The 22,248-nt window shown below is 34.8% G+C and overlaps 1 protein-coding gene across 1 annotated transcript in view; it reads left to right on the plus strand.

Annotated features, from left to right (window-relative positions):
* Positions 1-22,248, plus strand: part of NECTIN3 (nectin cell adhesion molecule 3) — a 119,942-nt gene that overhangs the window by 57,493 nt on the left and 40,201 nt on the right. The window contains exons 6-7 of the mRNA XM_066240892.1: positions 9,755-9,893; positions 12,450-12,531. Coding sequence (XP_066096989.1) covers positions 9,755-9,893; positions 12,450-12,531 — 221 coding nt within the window. The remainder of the gene's footprint in view (positions 1-9,754; positions 9,894-12,449; positions 12,532-22,248) is intronic.

Raw genomic sequence — 22,248 nt, forward strand, 5'->3', positions numbered from 1 at the left:
CAAACTAAAAGATTTCAAAATTTTAAGTGCTGAAAATTTTTTGAAGCATTGCACTACTGTTTAGTAGAGCTTTATATATGTTTACTGTGCATAGAGACTTGTTTGTAAACATGAATAGTTGTACAAAATAAACATTTTTGTTAAATATTGAATATCAGTGATGTGCACAGCTAATTAAAAGATATATATCTATCTATCTATATATATATATATATATATCTCAGAAAAGATGTAAGAATAGTGTTTTGGCCATGTTTTTACAATGTTTTTTTCTTTGATATTTTCTGAACTGATTTTTGATTTTTGTATTTAGTTTTTTTTTTCACACTGCTTAAAATATTTCTGATACAACAGAGATGAATGCAACTCTTAATTTTTTTTCTGCCATTTTTAAAATTACATTGAAACTTTAATAGATTAGGGGTTAGCTTTAAACGTAATCTTTGAGAAGTACTTTGAAGTTGAAATATTTAGTATTATACCATATGCCTAAAAGATTTCTATTTGATAAGTCTAATATTAATATTATGACTTTTCAGTAGTAAGTTCTATTTATTCTAAATAGCTTCTGATAGCTATATATTAGAGTTTTATAATGATAACGCTGGCTAAATGTTTAACATAAGGAGATGTAGAAAGTACTATATGCAAGTGCAGAAATTGAAAAAAATATAGCAATCTTATATGTGAAAACATCTGATTTGATTTTGCTTTTGCTTTTGGTAGACACTGCTAAAACAAAGCATATGAACAAGTAAGAAACTGTTATAGTAATCATTGTAAAACATAAGAAAGGAAGTACCGCTATTGAATTTTTTATTCTAATTGGGGAATGATTTATTGGTCAAATTATTTTTCCTGTTTACTTGTTAATTAGAAATATATCGTCTATAGAAAACTTTTTCAAAATTTTGGTATATTGGGGTCCTGGTCAGGGCACACAGGAGAAGCTACTATCTACTTCTCTTCCCCTCCCTCTCCCACTTCTTTCTCTCTTCCCCTCTCACAGCCAGTGGCTCAATAGCTTGAGGAGCATCGGCCCCAGACGAGAGTTTCCGGGTGGATCCCAGTCAGGGCGCGGGTGGATCCCAATAAGCGTGCATGCAAGTGTGTGTGTGTGTGTGTGTGTGTGTGTGTGTGTGTGTATTAGATTTGGATCAAATTTTATTTTGTACTGGAAATGTTTTTTCTTTTTGCCAAGTTTTACTTATTAGATGTTTTTTTTTTGTTTTTTTTTTCTTATTAGATGTTAGCCCCAAGAGTCATACAATAAATCTTTAAAATAAAAATTTTTCTTAAATTCTCTAGAAACCGATGACTCTATTACCTTCTTTGTCCTTATTTGCTAGATCCTATGATATTTTTTGTGTCTCTGTGTGTATAACCTAGTTTTTCTTTAATAAATTATGTTTTGTGGGATTTAGAAATCTATTTTAACTTCTCTTTCCAAGTAAGACTCTATCAGGTTGGTATGTGTTAACCATTATAAACTTTGTTTTGTATTAATCATTTAATTCCTATCTAATAATATGTATACATTTTGAATATGATTTCCACTATCATGAGTTATCTTTCTAGCTACAATAGTTTTTAAATGCTTTTGCTGTGACTGACATAAGTTAATTTTTATAGGTTGACTTTCAGTTTGAAAGCAACGTTTAATAAGGTATTTTTTAAGTTGGCATTTAGTGGTTTTCACTTACTGATTATGACCTACTTCGGTTTGAAATGCCATTGTTGCTAATTGTAATCACCTTTCTATTTTTTTTGATGTTTAAAATTATAATTATTTTTCTAAACCTTAAGTTATGTTAGAGCAAACAGCTCTTTTTTTTAAATAATATTTTGACCAAATTAAGTTTATTTTCCCTCTTATACAAAAAAAAACCTACATAAAAGAATCTTTAGACTAGTATATGCATAATACAACTTTTTAAAAACTGCTTTCTGTTTTCTTCTGTTATATTCCAGTAAGCTGTGTTTTTTTTGTTGTTGTTTTGTTTTTTAGTTGAGTTGTGATAAATTTCTACCAAGATCTTGAAACCAGACATAGCTTACGAAAGCATTTGCTGTATATACTCTGGGGTTCTTTCTTTTTTCTTTCTTTTTTTTTTTTTTTTGAACCTTGATAATAATTGTTTAATTCAATTTAAATGGATAAATTTGAGATGTTTTATTTTCTTTTCCTTTCAGTTAATAGCTGCCAGGTTTTTGTTTTTGATTTTCCTGGCTGGGCGCTGTGGATGAAGCAGAATGAAAGTGACTTTAGTAGAATAACTTTTAAAATATAAATTATCTTCAAAGCAAGATTAAGGCCTCATTTGCTTACATGCCTATTATTTCTATATGGACACGACACCTAATGTCATAGTCTCAGTTATGAGAAATAACTCATGGAAAACCAATATTGAAGGGATCGTTTGATTTAAAAGTTGAGGTAATTAGATCTAGAGACCTTGGCCTCCTTTTTTAAAAAAATATGGAAAATTATATAGAAGTAGAATAGGAAAATAAAGTGAACCTCCCTGTACCTGCTTCAGTTATTACCTGTTCATGGTTAGTCTTGTTTCATTTAAATTCCTACCCACATTGTCCCTCCTGCCATTATTTCATCTGTAAATGTATCATATACCTCCAGAAGATAAGGAACATTAGCAAGAAGAAACCACAGATTCATTATTACACCAAAAAGTTTTATAGCAAGTATCCAATGTTCAGATTTCTAATCACATATTTCTTCAGTTTTACCTATTTAGTATGCACATGATCCATATATTGTGATTGATTGAAATGTCTTTTAATCTTTGTGTTCTTCATATGCCATTTCCCCTATTCCTCCATTGTTTTCCTTGCAATTTATCTGTTGAAGAAATGGCTTCATTTGCCCTACTGTTTCCCAATTTGGATTATGCCAGTCACACCTCTGTATTTTCTGAATAGTTGATCTAGAGGCCTTGATAAGATAAAAGATTTAATTTAAGAAAGTAAGATATTAAATGATGATATATTTTTGCATATAATAGGCATACAGTAACTTGTTATTAGCAGTTATAGGATGTTCAAAGCCTAGATGTACTAACACAATCTACTTAATGTCTAGATCTGTTAACTGTTCTTTTACCATACATTGTGTTTTGATGTCTTGAGTAATTCTGTGCATGCTGTTCCCTTTACCTGAAATTCCCCTTTCCACACTGAGAAACAAGTCCATATTCAAGTTTCTCTTTAGAATTAATAACTGCTGCCATCTTCTTTTATGCCAGCTTTCATCTACTTTAGCATAAGTTTACATTTTATTTTGGCTTTTACCTTTCTTTACATCAGTGGCCTTCAAAACCTTTTTCTGTATTTATTGGTTGAAAATTATCATATACTCCTAATATGTGTAAGTTTATAAATTATATTTGTACTATTATAGAAGTTTGCTCTATGCATTATAAAATATTAAAAAGAAGTTTTAACATCTGATGAAATATTTTAAAAATACCAATTTGTTTTCTAAAGCAGTAATATTTGGTGAAACTATCTCCATATGAAAAGTTAACTTTTTTCCTCATTAAAGCATTTTAATTAAATGTGGTAAAAAATTATGTGGTTAAAAAACCTCATGATTTAATGTGCTTTGTTTTTTTAATCTTGATTTTATACTTTTTGATTCAGTGACTCAAAGGGTGTGATTCAAAGTTCAATATATTTTGATAGTTGGTTTTTAGGTATGATAGCTAAAATGCTACCTTTCAAAAACAAGTAGATTCAAATGCAACGACGTGTATTATTGGGGACCTCAATAATTTTCATTCCAACTACCATTTAGAGAGCGTGTCTTATGTTCAAGATATTTGGTCTTTCAGGGTCTTGCTAATCACAATAAACTCACCCCCTCACATTCGCTACTATTAATATTTCAGTATAGTATGGGTATAGTGTGCGGTTTCTTGTTAAGAGTGAGTGTAAATTTTTATTTGGTCTCCTTACGTGTTGTCACATCTGTTTAGATTGCCATGGTTTTACTTTATAATGTAACTGATAAAGTTTGTGTATGAGGTATTGAAGTAACACTTGCATTGATGGTTCTTTGGGGTTTTTGTTGTTGTGCCTATATTATTGGGTTATCTCATTCTCCCATTCTTTAGAGGAATATTTACTGGGAGAAATGCTAATTTACTAAAATGTAACATGGATTAGCAGTGAGACCCTCACTTGGTTCATGTGTCAGGTGGTCACTTATCACTGGGCACCCATGTCTTTTGTTTCTTACATTTTTGACTAAGATATGCTATATGTTCATTCAGCTGAGCTCTCGTACATCACAGTTTGTCACATGATGCTGCTACTGTGCTAAGAGGGAATAACCAAGTGAAGGTGTAACTGTCTATATGATATCATTCTGGAACCATCCCATTCTATACTTCCCATAGGATATAATGGATACCCTGTGTGACAGGTTAACACCTGGTGCATGGACCAAATGGGACTACCATTGCCCATCCATATATACTAGTACAATGTTTATTTTTATCAAATGCTCTCTCTCTCTCCCTTTTTTGGGGTATGTGATAAGCTCTTACTACACTTCACTGGAAAATATATTAATGGATTCTGTACCCCACTTTGGGGATTTTGCTCTCTATTATGAGGACCGGAAACTATGTAAAACTCATCCTTGCATTCCTAGCACTTAGCATAAGGCCTGACACAGGTTACTCTAATTTTTTGGATGAGTGGCCAAAGAGACTGACCTGACTCAAACAGAGGACTTTTATTTAAAAATAGTGAAATAAACATTTGGTTGGGTAGAAAGACTTAGATGTCATTGAAAAGATAAGCATTAAAAGAGGCTGTTGAGAAATTGGTAATACTGTGATATGTATTAGGGAGCAAACCAAAGGTAGGAAGATAAGTTTGTAGGGTATCACATTTACTTACGAATCGTGCATCACTGAAGTTTTGGTGAAGGGAACCAAGGGAAAAATTATAAAAACATTTCATTTCATTATTAGGAATGGGTATTTTGATGTGTGAAAAGGGAATGTAGATTTCTATACTCACTTTAAATGGTCTTAGCAAGTTAACTATAAACATATTTTAGTGTATAGATTTTTTTTGCAGAGAGAGTCAGAGAGAGGGACAGAAAGGAAAGGAGAGAGATGAGAAACATCAATTCTTCATTGCAGTTCCTTGGTTTATTGATTGATTTCTCATATGTGCCTTGACTGGGGGGCTACAACAGAGTGAGTGACCCCTTGCTTGAGCCAGCGGCCTTGGGCTCAAGCTGGTGAGACTCACTCAAACCCATTGAGTCCACACTCAAGCTGGCAATCTCAGGGTCTTGAACCTTGGTTCTCTGCATCCCAGTCCGACGCTGTATCCACGGTGCCACCGCCTGGTCAGGCAATATTAAATTTTTAAAAATATTATGACCTTGATAACATTCTACGGAGTGAAATAAGTAAATCAGAAAAAAAACTAAGAATTATATGAATCCATACATAGAAGGGACATAAAAATGAGACTCAGAGACATGAACAAGAATGTGATGGCAACAGGGGTGGGGGATGGGGGGAGGGGGGGATGGAGTGAAGAAAGGGGTTAGGGGAGCGGAGGGGCACAAAAAACCAGATAGAAGGTGACAGAAGACAATTTAACTTTGGGGGAGGGGTATACAGCACAATCAAATGTCAAAATAATCTAGAGATGTTTTCTCTCAACATATGTACCCTGATTTATCAATGTCACTGCATTAAATTTAATAAATAAACAAAAAACAGTAAAAAAATAAAATATTATGCCTTAGTTTCAGTTGCAAATTAGGTGAGCACGTGTTTGAATTGCTTTCAATATTTTTAATGGTAATAAAGACAAACTAGTTTATTATCTATAATGTGTATATTTTTTCAAAAAGTAATGGGAGCTATTTCTTATATCTCTTAATTTTTTCAGTATGATTCGTAACTGTATGTCTTTAATTATGGGCAGTATACTTTTGTTGAATGGGGAATGCTATTTTTCTGTTTTTGTAGATGAGTTACCAATGTATATGGGTTAATGCAGGTGCTGTAATGACAGCTGTTTTTTTTGACAGATACATGTACCAGTCGTTTAATGCTAAATATTTTAACACTTTGTCTTTTTGATTTCTGCTGCTCGTAACCATAGACTTAGACTTATAGTAGTAGATCATCTCGTTAGGCGATGGTAATGTTACTTCATGTCATTCATTCAGTAGACTAGCTTAATATTTAAAAAGGCCAAATTTTTATACATTTGCTTAATTTTTTTCTCAGTGTAGTAATTTTTGTTGGATTATAGAGTCTGTTGGATTATGTGGGTAAGGATGTGGGGGAGGCAGTGCTGGGACTAAATTTTAAATTTTCACCAAAATTTTTTAACTTGAATGCAAGAAATTTCAGTTTTTTGCATTTCATACTAGTGTTCATTATCTCTTAATGCCCTTAAATATCTTCTTTTTTCTCAAGAGAAGAATAAAAAAATGGAAATATGCAATACACCTCACATATATATTTAACCATCAATTTACCTATATAAAGTAGATTATCTACTTGGTAAAAAAAGATAGCTTTTTTTCCCCAGTTGCTTAGTTCAGTACTTTCTAGCCTATTCTGATACTCAGAAGAGGTGTGCAAACAAGAGGATAGATACAAATAAAGAATGAATGGAAATGGATGAAATAAATATACCCAAGTTAAGACGGAAAGAAGTGTCATGGTATAAATACAGTCATGTCTCAAATTAAAAAATCCAAGAGCTAGTAATTAAAAGACTGATGGGACAGAATTGGGTAAGTAGACCATAATTTAAATGTTTAGAAAATTTTACGTGTTTAGACATGAGAATTCCTTCAGGATACTAAAAGTAGTATATATTCAGAGTCAGGAATTACTTTAGGATATTAAAAGTCTGATTATGTTTCAGTAATTACAAAGTACTACCAAATTTTGTATTATGCTAAGATTAAATGAATGGCTTTCTTGGAGGTGATTTGAGGTTTGATGAATTTATAATAATCTGTACATTGAGAATCTTAATTTGAACTAATCTGAGTTTTTGAAAAATAATTTTAGAAGTATTAATATAAATATAGTATTAACTTTGCCACTGTCATCAAAACAGTAACTCATTTAAATTCTGTATACTTGGATAAAAATCATAGGGCTGTTTTATTCCTTAGCAAAAGAAAAAATCCATTAGAGGGAAACCTTTAGAACAGCGGTTCTCAACCTGTGGATAAAAATGTATTGTATAATAAATATGTATTTTCCGATGGCTTTAGGCGACCCCTGTGTTTTGGTCGTTCGACCCCCGCCGGGGTCGCGACCCACAGGTTGAGAACCGCTGCTTTAGAATAACTAGTGTGGAATAGGTAACAAGCATACTTGACACCTTGAGATTTTTTATTTATGCCAATGCTCAGGTAGGTATATGACCTTGGTCAAATGAGTTTGATCACATAACCTTACAGGTGTTTTGTTTTTTTTTTTTTTTTTTCATTTTTCTGAAGCTGGAAACAGGGAGAGACAGTCAGACTCCCGCATGCGCCCAACCGGGATCCACCAGGGGCGATGCTCTGCTCACCAGGGGGCGATGCTCTGCCCATCCTGGGCGTCGCCATGTTGCGACCAGAGCCACTCTAGCGCCTGAGGCAGAGGCCACAGAGCCATCCCCAGCGCCAGGGCCATCCTTGCTCCAATGGAGCCTTGGCTGCGGGAGGGGAAGAGAAAGACAGAGAGGAAAGCGTGGCGGAGGGGTGGAGAAGCAAATGGGCGCTTCTCCTGTGTGCCCTGGCCAGGAATCGAACCCGGGTCCTCCGCACGCTAGGCCGACGCTCTACCGCTGAGCCAACCGGCCAGGGCTAACCTGACAGGTTTTAATTGTCCTATTGTTAAAGACTGAGGACAAAGCTATAATATTGTGGTAGAAAAGTGATAGTGTAGAATAGAATTTTACCACTAAGCCCTCCCAATTTCTCACATTTACAAGGGCAGAGTAATAGCTGACTGGCTTAGGTTTAAATCCTTTTCTCACTAGCACATACTCAAGTGGATAGTAGGGAGTAGAGAAATGTTAACAATAGGAAGAAAAACAAGGTGTGTATTAACAAATGAGGGTAACATCCTGAGTGACTGAACTGGTCATATTGTTTAAAAGAAATTATACACTTTACTATTTTTAGACTATTCAGTGTTTGAAAGGTTATTGAAATGGATAACTTGGCACTCACTGTTGTAAGATTTTTAGTATGGAGCTAATAATAAAATGACCCATTGATAAACCTAGGATTTTTTTATATAGTTTGCTGAAGAAGTTTTACAGTTGTAAAGAAAGCATTCTTTTTAGTAATCTAAAGCACTTCATGACACATTCTGATAAAGAGTTAGGAAACATTTCTAAATATGTATATTGACTACTATGATGATAAGTGGGTAAATCATATTTCAATAATGATAGTGTTTTAATTTCATTTAAATTTGCCACTCTGGATCCCAATAGTAATTGCAATTTAAGAGTATATAGGGATGTCAGTTTAACTGAAAACTACGAGCTCTTCATTACTAAATAGTGACCCAGAAGGAGCGTCTGTCTACATTAGCTATTCCAAAAAACAATTCCCAACAAGGGCAAAAATGTGGAGGCTCTGCCCTACCTAGCCTAGCTTTATTCTGTGTGCTTTACTGCTCATTATTTGAATGATGTTGGACAGAATATTTAACTTTAGAACTACGGTATCTTCATGTATAGAGTGCTATCTTAAAATATCTTACTGGGGAGGTAAAATATTTATATTGAAGGTACTTTGAAACAAAATTTAGATATTGAACTTAATGTGGCTAAAACTCTCACAGTAATGCACATTTAGGATTGGTGGTATTGCCATATAATACTTATATTTGAAAATATATAGTTATAATAATTTCAGTAAATTTCCTTATTTGGGAGTTAATGAAATAGACTTAATTTTTAAGGATTATGTGAAATTCTGACTGTTAAGTAGATTTTAAAATCTTAAAGAGTTTGTGGTGAAGGCTAGGAATTAGAAATTGATATTCAGAAATGATATAGTGCATCTAGCTACGAGATAAGGAAGAATTTTCATTTAGTTTTGTAACAGAGACACTGTCTTAAGTTTACTTTTTATTAAATGTGCATGAATCCAGGGAAATTGTAACTACTATTTTAATATAACTTTGATTTTAAAAACTTTTAAGTTTAACAGTGTGGGTTTGTTTGTTTGTTTTTTACTATATTAAGTCTGGGATCTTTTTGATGTTTTGCCCCTTGAAGGTTTTTAGTTTCTTTAATAGAATGTTTATTATACTTAAATAGAATAAAAGTAGTGAATATCTATATTGTTTGTTAATTCTGTTAAAAAATTCTGAATTTTTTTTTGTTTTATCACTTTTTAGAATAAGAACTTAGAATTTTTCATCCTTTCCTCTACTTTTCTCTTACAGATATTCTTTGCCCATAGAGAATAGAATCATTCCCTTGTTGATATTTGGCTGAGGATATTCTTTTCATAACTTGAGAAAACAAAGGTGGGGTGCTAAGGTGACGTCTTAAAAACACGAAGGGTGTTAGCATAATACTACAAAAGTAGTCAAGTTTGGGGTCCGCTATGCTTGCCGTTGGATGACTACTTCAATCAAATAGTCCTTGCACATTTTAGAAATTAGGATGTGCAAGTTCAAGAACTCTTTAAAATTATTTCAAAAGCTCAATTTTTGTTACTTTACAGATGTCCCAGTTAAGCAGACCTCTTCCATAGCCATCGCTGGTGCTGTAATTGGAGCTGTCCTTGCCCTTCTCATCATTGCTGTCTTTGTGACTGTGCTGCTGACTCCTCGAAAAACTAGACCATCCTATCTTGACAAAGTGTAGGTAACTTTTTGCCTGTCTTCAACTATGAATATTCAGTATGTGTCAGTCTTTAGTTATATCTTTATAGCTACTCATATGTAAAGTGACAGGGATGAAAGTAAAAGTACTGTTAGATCTTTCAGCTACAACCATGGCTTCATCAGAATATCTCAAAATACGTCTTGGTAACTGTCAGGGGTTCCCTAGAGACAAATATATTAGGCAACTTTTTCACCTGCAGTATATTAGACACCTTTCCAAACGGTAACATCAGGATACTCTCTGTTGTTCTGCCTTCTAAATAAAAATGTAGGTCTTTAATGAAGTAGTTGAAAGACATAAAATATCTTAGAAGTTTAATTGCTTCTTCAGATTGTATTTGTCTTATGTATACATGTAACTTAATTTTCAAGTGATGAGAGTTTTTAAATACATCGAATTGTAAAACGTTTTTTCTTACAAAATTTTGGTTTTGAAAATTATAAAATGGACATCTTTTTTATTTAAAGAAAAAGCAGTGTTTTTGACCTAATCATTGAGATAGAATTATAAATCAGAAGTTGCACATTGCTGTAGAATAAAAAAAACAATGTCCCATTTCATTTAATTCCATCAACAGCTTTGTTGCTTCATCTATGAAATATGAATAATACTTTTTCTACTTACATCACCTGGTTTTGATAAGAGAAGAATAAGGTAGTGTTTATGGCCTTTGAAGTTCTATAAAAATGGCATTAATTTTTGTGCAGATTTAAACTTTTTATATGCGGGCATAGGCTGGCTCTCAAAAAATGTATTCTGTCTTTATAAAAGCTTTGTGTCTCTAATCTGGCACAGTTACAATACTGATTTATTTATTTATTTATTTATTTATTTATTTATTTATTTATTTGCATTGAAGACACTTGGGGGTTAGTCTCAGCTTTCTCATGTTTACGATATGACCATGAACAAGTTACGGGACCTCTTGAGCCTCAGTTTTCTCACCTAAATGACCTGTGGCAACTTGGAGCTGTAAAGTTCCTGAGATTTTTGTTAGATGAAAGTAATGAACTTATTTAAATAAAAAAAGTGTCAAGTACTCTTTCAGTGCAATATCTGTAAAATGAATTCTTTAATATTTCAAGAGTGACTAACGTGGTTAACTTCATCTTAGTTCCCACATTAGCTGAGGATTTTCTGTAATTTCAAAAACATAATTTTGTAGAAGACTGGAAAATGAATGTAACCATTTTAGTTATTTTTTGAATTCTGTTCATTTAAAATACTATTTTATGCCTACATTGGGATGTTTATTAGACCACAAAGAATGTGTGAATACCTTTGCCTCTATTTTTCATCCTCTTCATTCTATAATATAGGTAACATTTTTGTTTGATTTACTTATCAGAAGTACTGAAAATTACTTACCTGAGATTTTTTAAAGTATGAAAATATATAAAAATTATTTTCTAAAATGCAGAGAGCTACATGATATATTTAATTCTATTTTTCTTATAATTTAGCAGTTTAAAATACATGAAAATATTGGTCTTTAAAAATGTATCAGGTCATTTTGGCAAAAAGAAATACATTCCCTAAGATTGTAAATGGTCCCTTTGTTTATTTCAGCTTGCATGATTTATAATGGTCTGCAGATTGAAAATACTAATTTGCATGGTGATTTTTTTTTTTTAAAGTGAGAGGAGGGGAGATAGACAGATTCCCACATGTGCCCTGACTGGGGTCCACCCGACAACCCTTGTCTGGGGCCAGTGCTCACAACTGAGCTATTTTTAGTACTTGAGGTGGAGGCTCCATGGAGCCTATGCAGGACCAGGGGCCTACATGCTCCAACTGATGGAGCTATGGCTGTGGGAGGGGAAGAGAAAGCGAGAAAGAGAGAGAAGGGGAAGGGGGAGGAGGGGAGGAGAAGCATATGGTTGCTTCTCTTTTGTACCCTGACTGGAATCAAACCTGGGACTTCCATAAGCTGGGTGGATGCTCTACCACTGAGCCAGTCAGCCAGGGTCTCCAGGTGATTATTCTAAGAGTGGCTATGCTTTTGAAAATTAGTTTTAAAAGTTCGTTTTGGAAGTATTTCCAAGTCCTGTCAACTTTTTTTTATTATTTTAAGATAAAGTCTTTTAAATCACTTTTATGACACTTTAGAGGAAGGTGCCTTCCATTACACATGTTTTACTAACTTTAAAATGTTGGTAGGCACAGTTAGGTGTAAAAATGTGCAATACAAAAATAAATTGATCATATACTATATTACATGTTTAGTAATTTATTTATTTTTTTTGCAAAAAACTTATGTTTGAGTTGCTTCTTTAAGTATACATCTATTAAGTTGTCTTAAACATTTGACACTTTAAAACCAGATTACTTAATTTTCCATCTGTGATAGGTTAGTGGAAATATAAGAAGTAAATTAAATATGTTAACATATCCAAATATATAAATGTTAGTATGAGGAAAATATCCTTAAAATTTAAGCAAACCTTGATTGTTTTCCCATTCCCCCTTTTTTTTTCATTACTATTTTTTTTGCTAAATGGGGCAGTCACATCTTTTAACTTTTGATGCAGGATTGACCTTCCACCCACACATAAACCACCTCCTGTGTATGAAGAAAGATCTCCTTTGCCTCAAAAAGACCTTCTATATCAGGTAAGTGTTTGTGAGTACACTTAAAATAAAATAAAGTAAATACTAAGAAATGTAATTATCTGTTTCAAAATATTATCTAGTTATGATATATTAAATATTGTTTAATATGTAATCATTTCTCTGAAACATTTAGATGGTCAGATTTTTTCTATAATTGGTAAGAAAAAAAATAGTGGACTCTCTGACTAAGACAAATGAACACTGTACTAGGGTACAGATTTTTACTAAAGCTATTGCTGAAGACATTGTTTTATTGACATAGAGTCTAGTATAGACATTCATTATAAAATACACATTTTTATATAAATTAAAAAGTAACTAATTGGGCCCTGGCCGGTTGGCTCAGCGGTAGAGCGTCGGCCTAGCGTGCGGAGGCCCTGGGTTCGATTCCTGGCCAGGGCACACAGGAGAAGCGCCCATTTGCTTCTCCACCCCTCTGCCGCACCTTCCTCTCTGTCTCTCTCTTCCCCTCCCGCAGCCAAGGCTCCATTGGAGCAAAAATGGCCCGGGTGCTGGGGATGGCTCTGTGGCCTCTGCCTCAGGCGCTAGAGTGGCTCTGGTTCAACATGGCAACACCCAGGATGGGCAGAGCATCGCCCCCTGGTGGGCAGAGCGTCGCCCCATGGTGGGCGTGCTGGGTGGATCCCGGTCGGGCGCATGCGGGAGTCTGTCTGTCTCTCCCTGCTTCCAGCTTCAGGAAAATGCAAAAGAAAATGCAAAAAAAAAAAAAAAGTAACTAATTGAATATTTTTGGGTAGGGTATAATGAAGAGCTTGTTTTCTTTAGAGTATATATATATATTTTGTTTCTTTTCAGTATATTCAACATCTAAATTTTAACTTTTATAAATTCAATAACAAAGTTTTATATTTCATTTAGAAGTCTGGTTGTGAGTATTGAGCTCTCTATTATATTTGTGATAGTTTAAAAAATGTTCTTTTACAATCAGTTTATAGTCATTCATGTGAAAGTATTGATTCTGTGCTTCTATCTCAAGTTCTATCCTAGATTAATAGCTCTACTTGGGAAAGTTTAAACCATCAAAATATTTGAATACTTTTATTCGTAGCTTTAGTTTTTTCTTTTGTTTTTGTTTTGTTTTGTTTCCTCTATCACATGCAATCTGTTGGGGCTCTAACCCCGTATTAACTTTTATTACCTATGGAAATATTCTGTAATAGTTTATTCCTAAAATGTGCTTTGTATCTTCAAGTTGAATAAGGCAAATTATTTGCCCACCAATTGATTTATTCAGTTTGGAGGAAAAACTTCAAGGAAATATATTTAAGATATTTTCAGTTTCTGTTTCGATACTGACCATATTTCAGTCTACTTCCCAAGCAGGTGCAGGGAGAAGTCCGTGGCAGGTGCACTCACTGACCATGGGCACCAGCTTTGTCATCTTCCAAAAGCTGCCTGAGTGGATTAGGGGTAAAGACGTGCCATCTTCTCTGACCTCTTGTTTTCACATAGAGGGTGTAGCCTCATACTTATTTTAGCAAATAAATGAACTTAACAAGTAGTGTGAAATGTCAACAAAATTTTTAACTGGAGCTCTTATCTGCTCCAGAAGGATAGCTGTCTTCCTCTCCCCTCAAAGTCAGCAATTAACCAGAGGATCCTAGGTTCGGTTTTAGGAATGTATTTAGAATAGTGTTGGTAATTTTCTAGGACAGTTCTAATTATGTATATTTTTATTCTTGTCTGTAAAAATCAATTGATTATATAACTTATTAATATTTTCAAGTGAAATATTTATAAAAAGTTATGCATTAGAAAAAATCATTTGGTTCAGACTATATATTCTAGATTTTAGTTAAGAAAATATGTTGGCTATATATGTAGTCATTGCTAAATAAAGACAGAATTGGTTTTTCTTGAAAACTTTGAGTTGGCTGTGCTACAACTGCAGTTTTTAGTATCCTTGAAGTCAGAGAAGCCTTCCTGGATGGATTGATTTTGAAGGTAGGAGTTTTTGAAGCATGTTATAAAATCACTCTGTTCATTAGAGTAATTTTTATTTATTTATTTATTTTATTTTTTGTATTTTTCTTAAGTTGGAAATGGGGAGGCAGTCAGACAGACTCCCACATGTGCCCGACCGGGATCCACCGGGTATGCCCACCAGGGGGCGATGCTCTGCCCATCCGGGGCATTGCTCTGTTGCAACCAGAGCCATTCTAGCGCCTGAGTCAGAAGCCATAGAGCCATCCCCAGCGCCCCGGCCAACTTTTCTCCAGTGGAGCCTTGGCTGCGGGAGGGGAAGAGAGAGACAGAGAGGAAGGAGAGGGGGAGGGGTGGAAAAGCAGATGGGTGCTTCTCCTTTGTGCCCTGGCCGGGAATCAAACCTGGGACTCCTGCACGCCAGGCCGACACTCTACCACTGAGCCAACTGGCCAGGGCCGATTAGAGTAATTTTACTTGTAGTAAATTGAATTATCAAAAGCATAAACCTGGGTGGAAATAGAGTTCTGTGGGAAAGTAATGGAAATTTTAGAAAGAAAGTTGATTAGAGAGCACCTGCAATGGATAACAACATTGGACTCTGGTAGTCAGACCATTTAGTAATATTGTGACTTTGTCCTCATCTCTAACATTAAGCAGTGAAAGACCTAATTGTTTTCCTCTTCTAGCTGTAAAGCTGATTCTATAAAATATTGCTAAGGGTAGGCTAGTTGCTATCATTTTGCTTAGGACAGTCAGAATTCGAGTTGGAGATGAAATAACTCTTTATAAAGCTTTTAAGAATAATTTAGGCTAAACTTATTATACATCAGTAAAACAATTTATGACTAATGGATTATAATTTCATATGTTAATTATGTGGCTTTTTGTGTTTTATTTAATGTTGTGATATAAGAATGGAAGTTATATAGAACTGTTTTCTGGTTACCAAGAAATCTATATGTAAGTGTATAATTACTATTTAATCAGCTTCATGCCATGATAGCATGCCTTCTACATGTTTTCTAATTTTTCACTTCAATTGATAACATGTCAACTTTAAACTAATTTCTACTTGAAGTCATTAGCCTTCAGCCTTCACAGCCAGGTCTGGTGACCTACAAAGCCAGGTCATGCCCCCAAATGTCACCATGACTCACCATTGGAAAACCAAAGCAGTAAATAGTTTCTCGCTAGCCACATTTGTCTACCCTGCTTAACCATTGCTTTTGTGGTAATAATGCCAAAACTCATCCCTGAGAATTTTCCCTCTAAATATATATGTTAGTCAGGAGAATGAGACCTGATTTTGTGAAGAGCCAGTTTCCTTGAGTGGGAACTATTACTGAGCTGCCAGGACGATGCATGGAGGCCTGCAGAAGTATGAGGGAAATTAAAAGGAATTCCTTGCATGTAGTCAAAAAGTAATTAAGAAATACCACCGGCTTGTCAAGTTTTCAGATGGTAATCCTATAAAAGTAACACTTTATTTAGGAAAAAGATATTAACTCATGACATTAAAATGTATTTTACCTTTTTATTATGTTTTATTTTCTTAACATTATCTATTTAATATATTAATATATCCTTGGAACCAAAAAAAAAAACAAAACCCAAAATACTACAGAAATTCATAGAATGAATTGTGAAAGTCCTCTTTTATTTTCTATTCTAATAGATCATTCCCTTTTTTAGAGATCACCATTGTGACCTCACACTTTTTTCACGAATTTACTTTCATGCATACGTTATTCATATCTACATCTACAAATATTTTTTAAAAACATAAATGTGGTCACAGAATACATATTGTTCTAAAAATTGTTTTGGTTTCTTTTCACTGCTATTACAGACCAGTGCTCTTTTTAGAGCCAGTGTTGCCACCTTTATCAAATGCTTTAGATTATTAAAAATGAGGATTCTTGAACACAATTTCAAGTCTACCTAATTTGAATCTCTGGGGTTGGAGGAAGTGGGTATTTTAGCTATATCACCAGGTGAATTTTAATTCACATTCAAGTTTGAGAAATATTTCTGTCTCTATATTCGTTTTTTTTTGGTTTGTTTGTTTTTTGTTTTTTTTTCCTGTATTTTTCTGAAGCCGGAAATGGGGAGAGACAGTCAGACAGACTCCCGCATGCACCAACCGGGATCCACCCGGCACGCCCACCAGGGGGTGACGCTCTGCCCACCAGAGGGCGATGCTCTGCCCCTCCGGGGCGTCGCTCTGTTGCGACCAGAGTCACTCTAGTGCCTGGGGCAGAGGCCACAGAGCCATCCCCAGTGTACTCCAGTGGAGCCTCGGGTGCGGGAGGGGAAGAGAGTGACAAAGAGGAAGGAGAGGGGGAAGGGTAGAGAAGCAGATGGGCGCTTCTCCTGTGTGCCCTAGCCGGGAATCGAACCTGGGACTTCTGCACGCCAGGCTGACGCTCTACCACTGAGCCAACCGGCCAAGGCCGCTCTATATTCGTTTTAATGGCTGAAATAGTATTTCATCCTATTGATGTTGTTTCCAATTTTTTTCCATAACTATAACTGTTGTAACAAGGGTACTTTTATATACTTTGTAGTATACATGTGTTCATAAAATATATGCAAAGAAATAGAATATGCTGTGAAAATTTTTTACATTTTAAAAGTTTTATTTAGTTTTTTAGTTGAGAAGAGGGGAGGTAGTGAGGCAGACTCACGCATGCGTCATGACTGGGATCCACCCGGCAACCCCTTCTAGGGCCAATGTTTGAGTAATGAGCTATTTTTAGAGCCTGAGACTGATACACTCAGACTAAACAGGCAATCCCTGGGCCATGCTCAAACTAATTGAGCCATGAGCTGCGGGAGGGGAAAAGGGGAAGAGAGAGAGCAGATGGTCGCTTCTTCTGTGTGCCCTGACTGGGAATTGAACCTGGACATTCATACTCTAGGCCAACACCAATTTTTTACATTTAAATTGGTGTCATATTGCTGGCTAAACTAACTATGTTATTTTATATTTCCAAAATAGTACAGTAGTTTCTCCTTATTTGTGTTTTCACTTTCCACAGTTTCTGTTACCCATGACAAGCATAGTCCAAAAATATTTAATGGAAATTTTCCAGAAATAAACACTTAATAAGTTTTAAATTGTCTGTCGTTCTGTGTAGTGTGATAAAATCTCATACCACCCACTTTACCCAATGTGGGACATGAATTATTCCTTTGTCCTGGGTATCCACATTATATAAGCTGCTTGCCCATTAATCACTTAGAAGCCATCTCAGCTATCAGACTGTTTTGGTATCAGTGCTTGTGGTCAAGTAACCCTTATTTTACTTAATAATGGCCCCAAAGACAGTCACCTAACTTTTATTACAATGTATTGTTATAGTTATTTTATTTTATTATTATTGTTACTCTCTTACTGTGCCTAATTTATAAAGTAAACTGTGTCATAGGTGTGCATGTATAGGAAAAAACGTAGTATATATAGGGACTGGTACGGTCCGTGGTTTCAGGCATCCCCCATGGATACGCGGCATATGTATGTTAAAACCATTTTCCTCTCAATGCTAGAAATACTCATTGCTCATTTACTTGAAGAATCCACTAGGTCAGATAGTTTTACTCTAATTTAGAAGAAAAATGTTAACACATCTATCATCTTTCTCCCACCCTCCCTCCTCCCTGACCCCAAAGTCCATAACTACTGGTAATTTCTAGAAAATAAAATATTCAGATCCAGGGGAGAAAACCAACAACTGATGATGATTAACATAAAATATTATTGAAAAACAACAGTGATGTGTTGGAAAGATGAGTTTTGAGAAAAACCATAGGAATCTATAAAACTATAAAGAGTAGTAAGGTGATAGGGTAAAGAAAGCCTTACGTGAAATATGGCATAATTAGTAACTGAAATCAAGATACCTGGAGAGCACATCTCTAACTCTAAAACTTGATAACAGGTAGGAATTTCATGTGTTTCTAAACTACAGTGTGTCCATAAAGTCATGGTGCACTTTTAACACGTCACAGGAAAGCGACAAAAGATGATAGAAATGTGAAATCTGCACCAAATAAAAGGAAACCCTCCCAGTTTCTGTAGGGTGATGTGGCAGCATGTGCGCATGTGCAGATGATGACATAACACCGTGTATACAGAGGAGCAGCCCACGGCCATGCCAGTCAAGATGTGGACGGTACAGAGGAAAGTTCAGTGTGTTCTATGGCTCGCTAAATTGGAATCGTGACCAAAGTGCAACGTGAATATCGGCGTGTTTATAATGAAGCGCCACTACATAGGAATAACATTACTCAGTGGGATAAGCAGTTGAAGGAAACCGGCAGTTTGGTGGAGAAACCCCGTTCTGGTAGCCATCAGTCAGTGATGAGTCTGTAGAGGCTATACGGGATAGCTACCTAAGGAGCCCTAAAAAATCTGTGTGTGAGCCCACATTAAACTACACTGAATAGGTATGAAACTGGGAGAGTTTTCCTTTTATTTGGTGGAGATTTCACATTTCTATCATCTTTTGTTGCTTTCCTGTGACTGGTCAAAAGTGCACCATGACTTTATGGACACACTATATTTTGTGTTATGGATTACATGTTTCTGTCCCCCTCCTCAAATTTATATTTTGTTCTTTTCTTACTTTTTTTTTTTTTTTCCTGAGACGGAGAGAGGGACAGACAGACGGGAATGGAGAGATGAGAAGCATCAATCATTAGTTTTTTGTTGTGCATTGCAACACCTTAGTTGTTCATTGATTGCTCTCTCATATGTGCCTTGACCACGGGCCTTCAGCAGACCAAGTAACCCTTTGCTCAAGCCAGAGACCTTGGGTTGAAGATGGTGAGTTTTTTGCTCAAACCAGATGAGCCCGCACTCAAGCTGGCGACCTCGGGGTCTCGAACCTGGGTCCTCTGCATCCTAGTTCAATGCTCTATCCACTGTGCCATCGCCTGGTTAGGCAAATTTATATTTTGAAACACAAATTTCTAATGTAATGGTATTTGGAGATGGAGCCTTTGGGTGGTAATTAGGTTTTGAGAGTGGAGCTCTCATGATGAAATTAATGCCCTTATAAAAAGGCAGAAGAGAGCCTATTTTCTCTCTCTGCTTTCTGCCATGTGAAAATACAACAAAAAGACAGCTGTCTGCAAAACAGAAAGAGGGCCCTCACCACGAACCAAAGGAACCAAAGTCATAGACAAATAGGAGGCGCGGACTCTTAGCCTCCAGAATGATGAGAAATAAATTTGTTCTTCAAGCTACCCAGTCCCTAGTAATTTGTTTTAGCAGCCCTAGCAGAGTAAGACATTTTGGATACAAGTTCTTTGTTAGATACGTGATTTGGAAATATTTTCCCATTCTCTTGCTTATCATTCTTTTAATAGTGATTTTTAAAGAATAGAAATTCTTAAAGTTGATGAATTCCTATTTATATGACGACAGTATAATGCTATACTTTCTCTGGAATTAAGGAGTTAATATTTATTTTTGTTATTTGCTATTAATACTGTTAATACATTTTTATGATACATCATTTTATTTTTCCTGTGTAAACTTGATCACCAATAAGGAACTTAAGTGAATTCAAAGACAGTAGTTTAACTTAGTTACTAGGGTTCCTTCAGTTTCTAGTGTCCTCCGGAGACGTAAATAGTATAAGTAATTCTGATCTCACCTGAGAAATGTGAAAATTAGGAAGGCTTGGCCTCTCTAATAGTGTTTTGTAGTCCATGGCACTGAAGTAGCCATTATGTCTTTATTCAAGGGGTCTTTAGGTTATGACACAGTTCTGTTTCTACGACAGTGATGTAACCCGAATTTTGGTGTAAGTCAAAACACTCTCTAACCTAAGTCACTTACCTATCCTAACACAGTTGTAAATTCATAATCTAGAACATAAAAACACAACTAAGCCACAGAAAAAGGAAAAGTAAATAAATACTCTGTACTATACAGCACTGTAGTAACAGAAAAAATGAGTGTAAAAATATGACACTAATGGCATAAGCCAAAACACTCACATATCAATTTTTTAAAGTTATTATGGGAGTAAGCATCGTAAACTTAAAACATCACATGTCGAGATTGTTGTAACCCGAGGACTACCTGTATGTTCTATTCATCTCTGTATCAGCCATAGTAATTAGCACAGAGATGCTTAATAAGTTTTTTTAAATAAGACATAATAAGTGGTACATGAAGGAAAAATATTTCAGAATCATGTTAATTCATTTTAAGTAGAATCAAATGGGATCTAACAATCTTGTTATAATTGAGGACTGAGGTTCAGTTATTTTGACTTGCTGTGAATTGTAGGAATACTCTTAAGAAAGTTTATTTTAGACATTTTGTATACGTATAAACCAACACTGGTCTTTGGAAGATGTAGGGGTAATTTCCAGACAATAAAGCTGCTGAATTTTGTTGCATTTTATTGATGATGTTATCAGCAGAATCAGTGCATTAAGTATGTGATTTTTCAAAAAGGACTTAAAATCATCTGACTTTAATTCTCAGTGCTACTTATTTCTGATTTTTGACTAAACTACCTGACTGGGAGAGTTAGTACTGTTTTCAGAAAGAATCCAAAAAAGCAAAACAAAACCTTAAGTTATACAATAGTTCCTTCAGAGCTATTTCTAATACTGATTGAATTATTTTAAGCAGATTAAATGATATAAAAGTTAGCTTTATTCTAGTCACCAACACTCAATACCAAATACATACGTATATATGATTAAAATAAAACAAATATTGGCCTTTTAAAATGTTCTGTGTAGTCTAGAGAGAACTAATTCACACCTTTTCGAAGACTTTTTTGTAGTATAATTTCACTTGGTTCTATCTACCCATAAACTTCTTATTATCTTTCTTTGCTTTGAATCTTTAGCATTGTTATAAGAACTGATTCATAATAAAAATTACCTAGTATTTGTACTTATTTGTAGTCTCCAATTTTTCTATTTTCTTGATTATACGCTTTTTAGAAACGGAAACCATGACTACTACTTCCTTTGAACCTTTGTTGATATTTAATAAACTGCTCTGGGCAGAGGCTACTCAGTAATTGCTGTTGAGATTCAGTTATAGTAAGATTGCTTATAAAATCAGTTTCTCAAGCTTGCTGAAGGTAATTACAGACATTTGGAGGGAACAGGGAAGATATCAGGCAGTGTCCCCTCATCCTTTTGCGTGTGAAACACTTAGGAAATTTATTTTTTAACAGCTTGGAAATTTTATAGCCAGTCCATCATTGTGTTTGAACAAGATGATGTAACAAAGTGCCAATCTATATTATCATATCATTTCCAAAGAATTATCACTATCAACTCATGAAAATCTGAAATGAACCTCAACTTTTTAATATTACCACCAAAATATTTTTAAAGCACCTCATAAACCATGTGAAAAACTGAAGCATTAACTCAAATGTAATGCTAAACTTTTGGGAAGTCAACTGTTTTAATGGCCCACTGCTATTTGGGAATTCATAGAAAAAGGTATCATTCTAACCATTAACTTACTTAAATTGTGTATTTTGCTTTGATTTTAAATAATTAAATTTAGACTATTCATACTTGAGATGCAATCAGAACAAAATCTTGATTGGTTTATTTGAGACCTGTGTTAAATTCACACTGCCATCAGGAAACTAAAAGTCTTAATTAGGGGTGACTCTTGATTGATTCATGAGTAAGTAGAAGTAAAAGAACTATTGAAGTTAAATATACTATACTAAGATAAGTTCAATGAAATTTTCTCCCAAATTTTAGAGGACTTAC

The sequence above is a fragment of the Saccopteryx bilineata genome, chromosome 8 (genome assembly GCF_036850765.1).
Source record: "Saccopteryx bilineata isolate mSacBil1 chromosome 8, mSacBil1_pri_phased_curated, whole genome shotgun sequence".
NCBI classification, from domain to species: domain Eukaryota; kingdom Metazoa; phylum Chordata; class Mammalia; order Chiroptera; family Emballonuridae; genus Saccopteryx; species Saccopteryx bilineata.